Below are 9,976 nucleotides of genomic sequence, written 5' to 3' on the forward strand. Positions count from 1 at the left end.
TTTAAATTCTGTCATTAATTACTCACCCTCATGTCGTTCCAAAACCCGTAAGACCTTTGTTCATCTTCGGATCACAGATCAAGATATTATTGATTAAATCAGAGAGCTCAGAGATTTAATCAATAATATCTTAATTTGTGATCCGAAGATGAACAAAGGTCTTACGGGTTCGGAACGACATTAAGGTGAGTAATAAATGACAGAATTTTCATTTTTGAGTGAACTATCCCTTTAATGAGTGAATCAGTGAATTATTAATTTAAAAGACTTGTTCAAAACAGCTGACTCATTTAGCAAGGAAGCAAGCAACTGTGATTACACTGAATCATTGACTCAAATGATTCATTCAAAAATAGACTGATTCAGGAACGAAACATTGCAGTGTTGCTCACACATGCACAAATGTGCTGTTTGGAACAGCGGACAATACTGTATCTAAAATGCAACTCACTAAATATTAACTTGGCAGAAGCGATTTACACTAACTCCGCCCACCAGCGTGTGATTGGGATAGTCAACACTACAAAAGACAGCTGTCAAACCACAGCTCCAGTGGCGTAGATGATAAAGCATGTGCCGTCGTCTTTTTAACACGATTGACCTGAGTTCGAATCCACCTTTTGCCAAAAAAAAATTCCTCCATTTTGAAATCTCATATATCACATCGGAAATGCATCTAGTTTCAATAAAAATGAAGAATATAATCAAAAAGTTGAAAATAAAGTATCGGGTAGGGGTAGGGTAGGTGTAGGGAGACTTTATTGTCCCAATAAGGTGGCGCCATTTAATAATTTGAATTAAAATTATAATTTACACTTAATGTGTTATTATTGCATTCTGTTTTATAATGTACTACAAAACTGACCTGCAGATTATTGCCACTATTTGCAATAAGTAGCATAAACAGCAGAAAATCCTGATATTTTAACAAAGTGTAAATAGAATCTATAGCTAACTGCACTTAGTGTAAATAGCATATCACTAAAAAAATACTGCCATTTTCACTTAGTGAAAATAGTGTCTATCGCTTTGTGTGATTTTACTCAACTATATCATCTTAATAAACGTAAAATATAGATAAATGTAAAAAACAAAAACCCATATTTTTGCTATCATAACATGAATTATATGGGAACTGTAACTGCATACTTGGGCCCAATCTCAATTCTATTTTATACCCCAACACCTACCCCTTGTCCCTTGATAGATGAATGTCAAGGGGTAGGGGTGAAAATATTCCCCTAAGAAATGGGATACCACTACCATACCGTCACACGTCATCACACATTGTGATGCTCCTACAATAAACACACTTATACCTTTCTATGCACACGCACACATATCAGAGATCGCACAGCTCACATATGCAGGAGCAAAGAAACTTGTAAAACTCTGCCTCGCGACTTTTATTAATAACAGTTTAAATACTGAATTGCTACATTATATTTTCCAGCAAGGAAAGGATAAAATCGCAGATTTTCAAGTAAACTCACTCATTGTAAAGATAGATGCACAGATGTGCATACACGCAAATTTCATCTCTCTCTCAAATTGGAAATATTTGAGAAAAATGTTTAGTGATTTCTAATTATTGGGGGGACTAGCCCCCCTTAATGTCTATGGTGGTTATCACCGTGATCAGACATGAAAATATGTTGTGACACTATTGTGCAATCAATGATTTAGCATTAGCAAATTTTATTTTTGGGCGATTTTTTTGCAATCAATTTTTTTATAACATGACCGTAAATATGAACATACGATTGAATATAACAAAAAATTAGAGGGGAGGAAAATTCTACATAAAACAGAATCTTACATAAAACAGAATACGAAACGTGGAGCACAACATGTACATTATGCATTTCTGATTTGCAGTGCATTATACATTTAATAGTGCATAATCTCTCCCCACTCCCTCATTAGCTCACAGACAACGATCAATAGATTTTCATAACACACAGATGAATCTCCCACTGGGATCTGTGCTGGCAGAGCATGTGAGGATGCTCCAACAGTCATGAACGAGGAAGTACAGGAAGTCACAGATTATGTGGAAAAGCAAAGAGGTTCTGTAGGAACCTGTCAAAAGAGGATCCGCACTGCACATGTAGGTGAAATAAAAGAGCTGTAAACATCTCTTACATTCTCGTGTTTCATGTGTTTGAGGAGCCGCAGTTCTCTGTAGGTGCGCTTGGCGTGGATCATGGACTGGAACGGCCGGGACAGCTTCTTGACGGCGACCCTCAGGCCTGACTTTGTGTCCAACGCGGAGCTGCAGAGAAAAAAAAGAACAGCACATTATGGATTTGACCAACATCACATACTGCAAGATTATCAGAGAGTTTACTCCAAGATTCACAAGCATTCCAAGGAAAAATGACTGTAGGAAAGTTTTGTTAAGAGAAACACAAGAACATTCCTAAAAGACTATGTTTGAAATCATGAGATCATCTCAAATGGAATAAATGGTTTAAAAAGCATGAAATGCTCCATTGCCATCATAAAAGTGGCATGTTTTCATACAGCAAGAGTAAGAACAATAATACTCTTATACTATTTTTGTTTCTTCTAATTTTTGAAAATGTGAACAGTGGTTGTAAGGAGAGGTGATTGTCAGGACTATTTGCTAAGAGATTGCTAAGGCGTTCTGTTTTTTTTTTTTTTTTTTTTTTTTAGGGGTTTGGTTCATTTAACAGTCTACCAGGTGCAAGTCCATAATTATTAATACCAGCACTGGCTACATTCAAATGCACTTCATTTTCTGATTATGGGGAAGGTTTAACTTGATCAACAGTGATTGGAATATTCCTGTAAGCATGTCGTTTGCATATTCTGAACAATCTGAATAAAATACAGAAGGCTGCAGTCACTTTAAGACCTAATTAGAGTTGGGTATCATTTGTTTGGGCATCTAGATATAAACGTAGGTCTGTGTGATGTGTTACCAATTTTTTGATCAATATTGCGACTTCCATTTTTAATCATGGTTTTGACACAATATTTCCTTGCACACACACACACACACACACACACACGCTTTAAATTCATAAACATGACGTTCTGCTTACCTACATATATGAAGTAGATGTGTAATATTTCACATTTTAGATAGCAGTAAACTTTCAATTAAGATACCACAGCAAAAACTACTAACCTAAGTAATATAAAGTGCACACATTATTGAATTGAAAACAGGAACAAAACTAGATAGTAAAGTTTGTAGTTGGCTTGAAAAAACCTAGCCAGAAAGTTTGAAGTAGTTTTAAAAGCTTAAAATTTGAGGGTTTTCAGTTTTAACTAATTTGAAGTAGTTTTAAAGTTTTGAAGGCAATACAATCTATCAGAAAAAACAGATAGATAAATAGACAAATAGATAGATAAATAGATAAGAAATAGTAAACTAGCATGCTGCTAGCATAATTAACAAGTGACTAGTATGTCGCTATTAACATGATTAGCCATTTACTAGCATGTCACTAGCATGTTTCCATCATGATTTACATGTCGCTAGCATGTTGCTGGCATGATTACCAAGTGACTAGCATGATTAGCACGTTACTAGAATGTCATTAGCATGTTTCTAGCATGTTGCTTGTAGGGCTGGGCAATATATCAGTTCCGTGATTACCGCTAAATCTCCATCACCTGCTTTCAGATAGAGCAGCATTTAATAGAGCCGTAGATCACTGACAAGCTACGCTATATCGCGTTCATTATCGAAGACGATTCATCTGGGATAATGAATGCGATATTGCGTACCTTGTCAGTGAACTACGGCTCTGTCTATTAAATGCCGCTCCATTTGAAAGCAGGTGATAGCGATTTAGCGGTAATCAGGGAACCGGCTTTACTGACAAGATGCGCGTGATCATCGCATGCAATATATCGCCCATCCCTAGTTTCTAGCATGATTACTAGGTGACTAGCATGACTAGCAAGTGACTAGCATGTCGTAAGCATGATTAACAAAGTTACTAGCATGTTGCTAGCCTGATTAGCACATGACTAGCATGTCACTAGCATGTTTCCAGCATGATTAGCAAGTTATTAGCATGTTCTCCAGCTGTGAACTTATATGGCAGGAATGGGGCGGCTCAGGGGTTTGGGATTGGGACAACTTTTTTTTTTTTTCTGTAGATAAGCTCATGGATTTTAATATTAACCACCTCAGACAGACCAATGCTATATGCCTTACTTCTACAAACCAGAATATTCTCTGAATCCGGTTATGGTTATTGCATTTACATGCTTGTTTATTCAAAAAGTGACCATATTCTGATTAATATAGGAATATTCCTGTACAACAAATATATTTATGAACATGTCATGCCTTAGCAAGAACCACTAATAACTATAATTTCCACAAAATGTCACCCATAATACAGTGTTCTGCTCAATTCACAAAAACCATGGTTAGGAAAACGTCCTGCCAAACGGCATCCAGCCCCAATTTCATTTTCCAAGCAAGCTCTGGAACAATGGAAGCGCAGTAACCATGGTGTGGTCAGGAGAGCAGGCAGGCTTTCCAGGAAGTGTAAGTAGGCCAGTCTCGCAGATGGAGGGAGACAAAGTGTCCTGCACTATTAGCATTCTCCAAAGAACACACCTCGCCAAAGCGTCTGCCGGCCCAGACAAATAATAACACACGGTCACAGACCAAACCACAAGAAACCATCATGGAAAGAACATCAACTTACAGCACAACATACAAGCACTCGAAAACTAATCAGCTCTGCAAGCTACGGTTCAAAAGCTTGGGGCTGGTAAGATTTTGTACATGTTTTTGAAAGCAGTCTGTTCACCAAGGCTGCAGTGGTATAGAATATATATCTTTTTTTTTTACCATGTCACATGCCTGAAATGAATGTATATGAACACCCCTGGAAGAAGTTGGCTTCGTAGGAACACATGCAAATTTTAATGATGCTAAAGAATTGATAAGACTGTAGATAAATCACGATCAGGCATACAGTTTCGACAGACACACAATGCCAACAGTGAGGTCAAAATCTGTTCAGCTTTACTGTTGAGGCTTGAACAAATGTTGCTGTTCTCTTACATAACAATCGGTGCGTGACTCAAACTAGCTTGACGGGGAACTAGGCAAAGCTGAAGCCTCTTGACTGCAGACGCTGAAGGGTGTGGTGTTTGTGGGAGATATCTACTTACAAGCATTGTGAACAGTTGGAGTGATACACAACGGCTGGGTCAGAAAACAGCTGCACGCTACACAGCTTCCAGGTACAGGACTGGTGTTCCACATGCATGGGTTTTATCCAAAAGAAAGATCTAGCAGAGAGAGCCGAGCCAGTGACTCAGTGCTGATTGTGAAACATGGGAAACCACCAGTGCGCAGGAAAAGTCCCATTTCTCGATCAAACCAGGACACGCTGACACAGACCATAATGGACATTGTGACTAGTGATGATGATGAAGAACTTCCTCTGTATTAATTCAACTCAAAACAGCCTGTGGTCATTTACAGCTCATCAGAAATGCTAAAATGCTAAATTTAAAGTCACCATAAAATCAAAACTGAAAACTCTTATTTTTTTAATGGAATATTGCAGTGTTTATTGTTAATCATTTATGTGTTCACGTCAATATATTTGAATCATTCAAGTTCCCTCATAATCTTTAAATTAAAAATCATCGCTACGCCTCTGATGATCTTACGCCGGCATTTACATTTTTATCATTCAAGAACCCGCTTCAGATTAGATATACGTCACGAAAAAAATGCAGTTTCAGTTTCATGCTGACTTTAAATCACAACACACTTGACAATTTTTTTTTTTAAATACTTAGTATCAAAAACTGTGATCAAAAGTAAATCTCATATGTATGCACTGAACGTGGAATGTGCCTTCAACCCAGTGGCAAGGGAGACAGTTGTGGCTTCAGTTCAACCTCGCCTAGATCACGAACAATTTGTGCCAGAGCAAGAAAAACAAACCCCAGCAAAACAGGCCTGAAGTCGGCCAAAGGGGTTTCCAGAGAAGAGAGCTTCACGAGTCGGTCAGTCCCTCTGCTAGATCACAAATAGCTCAAATTAAACGAGTGAAGGAAAAAAAAATGACAATGTGCTTTTCACTGTGTTTTTATCGTACATCATGTTCTTGAGAAATGCACTCGGATGTTTCTCATACAAATAACGACTCCAAGAGAAAACCCCAAACTTCCAGAGCGCTGCAGTCAGAGCCTTCCGGCAGCATCCACCTCTATTCTGTTAAACAACAAGACCTGAACAATGTGGGACATTTGCAAACACTCACAGCCTGGAAATTCAGGAAATTTCTGTGCATCACACGGACTAGAAATCCCACTGGTGCTCCAACAAAACACTCCTCTAACAACCCAAACCAATTTAATGATCAGCTGAACAAAGTTATAGTGGTAATATGGTCCTCAAATTTGATTGGCCAGGCGGCATGATGTTTAGTATAGAATAAAACAGTCAGGTTCCAGAAGTAAAAATCCCATTCAATTTCTCCATAAGGGTACAGATTTTTGTTTTAAAGATTTATTTTTGCTGTGCTTTTGCATGTATTATGAAAGGACAGTTCAGAGGTGAGGCAAAGTGTCTCCTCTCTGAGAGACAGGGGCGGTATTGGGAAAGGTCCTTGAGCCAGGATTCGAACTCGGGACTGTATGCCGGCACGCTGCTCACAAGGCTATCAGCGGCGACAGGGAACAGGGGGCGTATTACAGAATGTTTCTTATCTAAGGGGCCGTTTACACAACAATGTTTTCAGCCAAAAACGGGAATCTTTTTATGCGTTTTGCCTGTTCGTTTACTCGAAAACGGCATTTTGGGGACTGAAAACGCATATTTTTGAAAACAGGTTTCAAAGTGCACGTTTTTTAAAATGCCACCGTTATCGTTTCCATGTAGACACCCAATACGGGAATCTTTGAAAACGCTGATGTCAGGTTTGCAGACATGCGCAGTACGTGTCGATTTTAAAGGCAAGCGCGAACAAACATACACAACAATGGAGGAGTACATGGTACTGTTGTTGCTGCTCAAGAGTTTGCTAATGCTTCTTCAGCAAAATGTGGATTTACTTCAACAATATTACCACCAACAGTGGAGACGCATCATATAAAACATAATTGTCACTTCCCTGCAGGTACTGTTTACTAACAAGGTGACAGCGCCAACTACTGTCCTGGCGTATGTAATACAGCGTTTTTCGCGGATATGTGTAAACGCGAATTGTTTTGAAAACATTGTCGTGTATACGTGAAATTTTTTTTAAATGCAAGGGAAAAACTTTTATGTTTTTGACTACGTCGTTGCCGGGTAAACGTAGCCTGAGGTCTTAACTTAAGATACATTAAATTAGGATTTTTCGCAAATTCGTATTAAAGAAGCAAATCTTAACTTGATTTGGGATTCTCATCCTATCTTACAAAGTTGTATCTTATCTCTAGTTAGGAAATCTTAAATTGCATTATCAAGATCGACAATCCACCCTCAGGTCTGTTTGGTCAGTTCTCAGCGTCGCTCAGTCACAAAGACAAATACAAAAAAAAAACCTTCCTTCAGTGAAGACTTTGTCTTTTTTGTACAATTTTCAAATACTTTTTGTTTCAAATCTAATTTTGTAATAATGTTGTGCTTGACCTCATAGCTGGTTGGTTTGGTTCATGGCTAATAACTCCTTAAAGACTTTTTTTTTAAATCCCAGTGGAATAAATGAAAGGGAAAATATTATATAAGTGCTCGAAGGCGTTTCACTTGTCTTTTACAGCGGTGCAGGCCAGAGTATGTGAGCGGAGTTGACTGAAGCTGATTTTTGGAAATTGCCTACATTTTCTCCTGCTCAGAGTGGGTGGGAAAGGAACAAAACGGAGTGGATTCCAGAACATGTTGAGCAAAGGTTCTGTTACACACAGATTAAAGTACACATGCTGTCTGGTGACACCCTGAGCTAACTATTTATTTGATACAGAAGGAATGACTGACAGTGAACACACTTGAACTGCTTGATCTACCAGACTTGCAGAAGTCTTGGGAACACACACAATGAAGCTCTATTTATATCTCTGCCAGAGGACACCGCTAGGACAGGATCCACCCACATTATTAGGGACTGTCCAGGAAAACGGAAGAGACACACTCCTCCAGACACATCGAAGCCCGTGCCTCGTCCTTGAAGTCAGCAGCATGCAAAGCAATGCTGGCTTTTCCTTCCTGAAACCCTCAAAGCCACATGCTAAACATTTTTGCTTTTACTGAACCTTGCATTAGCCAAACACGCAGCGATGCGATGAGCACAATCAACTGCTGTGCTTCAGAGTAAATGATGTAGTATTTAGAAGAGGTTTCTAGTGGTGAGGAGAACAGCTAATCCTGGAGTTATGAGTCAGAGCAGAGAGTGACATCATTCTGTCCTCATGCACACACCTTCACTTCCAACAAACCAATCAACTCAAGCTTCACTCAGGGCTCGTTCCATTTTTTGGCCAAGCCGATGTCTTCTCATGGTTTTTGGGAGTCTAAATTAGAGATTAACCAATTAATATATGTACTTTATCCATTTACATTACTAAATTTTTTTTTTTTTACAGATTATTTTCATGCATGATTGTCTTTTTATATATTAGATGTAATATCCCAAACTGAGGTTTAGGCTAATTACATATATATATATTATTACGGTTTACTTTTTATTATTTATTGCCTTTTTTACACAATAACAACCAATTACTACTTTGTTTATATTATTATTTGTATATTATTCATTTATACTATTTAGCAAAATAATTATATTTTATTATAAGTTATAAATTATTTATGTATGATTTTCATTTATGCTATAAGTGTGATTATTTATATTTAGTTTTAATAATGTTTACATTTAAATTATTTTATTTTGTTTTTTTATTTTTTAAACACATATACACACTCTTTTATTTTTTATTGTTGTTTTTTTATTTTATGTTTTTTATATTTTATCCACAACTAAGTTTTCATTTTACTTAACTTTAATTTAAATTTATTTCTTTTTAGACAATAATAATCTATTTTATTACTTTTTTTATTATTAATTTATATGTATTTAAAATATATTTACTACAGCTAAGTTAAATGTGCGATGACTTTTATTCACAACTTTATTTATTCTATTGCTTTTTTATACTGAATAACTACCACAACAATAAAACCTAGCACGCATTATAAATAAGTTATATGCGCGTATAAAGACTAAAAATACATTCACTAGATTCTGACAGACTCCAAAACCCAATTCATTTCCTGCTCATTTGACTCATGCAAAGTAAGCCCAAAAATGTTATTTAGTACGCATGTCACTTTTAAAACACGGGCTTTCTCAAATAAGATCTTCTGCAAAGCAAGAACTTCAAAAGCCATGGTGTTAAGACTAAGAGTGCAAGAGCTTCTTTTGCATAAGAGTGTGTTCTGGCTCCACTTGCAACGCTGCAACATGCCTTTCTACAGACAGAGCTGGAAACCCACTGTGGGTCAAACACAGGAGGCCCGAGCGGACAGGTCTCTTCATGCAAGAGCTTCAGGCATCCAGCACGGTTATAGATATTTACCACACGGATCCGTAAGCTCCAGACCCCACGGGCGACAAGTTCTGGTAGCGCTCCGGCACCTCCCATATGGTCTTATTGAGCTCCTGTCGATAGAAAGTCGGTCTCTCCTTGTGGGACATTCCTGTAGTTAGAGGAGTGGAAACTTCTGTGCTGCTCTCTTGATCTCGGTGCTTGATAGAAACCAACAAAAAAATAACTAAACAAAAGCGCAAGCTCCGCGTTCACAGTCCAGTCATGGCATCGGTCAAATGCATGGGCGCGAGCGCCGAAGATCGTGCACAAGCTCCAGCTCTGCTCCTCGAGGAGGCGCTGGGTGCCAAAGCGTGAGATTTCTTCTGCGGATTCCTTTCTTTTTTTTTTTTTCCTATTACAGGTTCTCCTCTGACGAACACGCGTGACGTCA

General features: G+C 38.0%; 1 protein-coding gene across 1 annotated transcript in view; it reads right to left on the bottom strand.

Annotated features, from left to right (window-relative positions):
* The window catches only part of LOC109066900 (mitogen-activated protein kinase 14B-like), a 35,797-nt gene extending 25,821 nt beyond the window's left edge, over window positions 1-9,976 (bottom strand). The window contains 2 exon segments of the mRNA XM_042733647.1: window positions 2,137-2,275; window positions 9,574-9,976. Coding sequence (XP_042589581.1) covers window positions 2,137-2,275; window positions 9,574-9,692 — 258 coding nt within the window. The 5' untranslated portion in view covers window positions 9,693-9,976.

Source organism: Cyprinus carpio, chromosome B11, assembly GCF_018340385.1.
Source record: "Cyprinus carpio isolate SPL01 chromosome B11, ASM1834038v1, whole genome shotgun sequence".
Taxonomy (NCBI): Eukaryota; Metazoa; Chordata; class Actinopteri; order Cypriniformes; family Cyprinidae; genus Cyprinus; species Cyprinus carpio.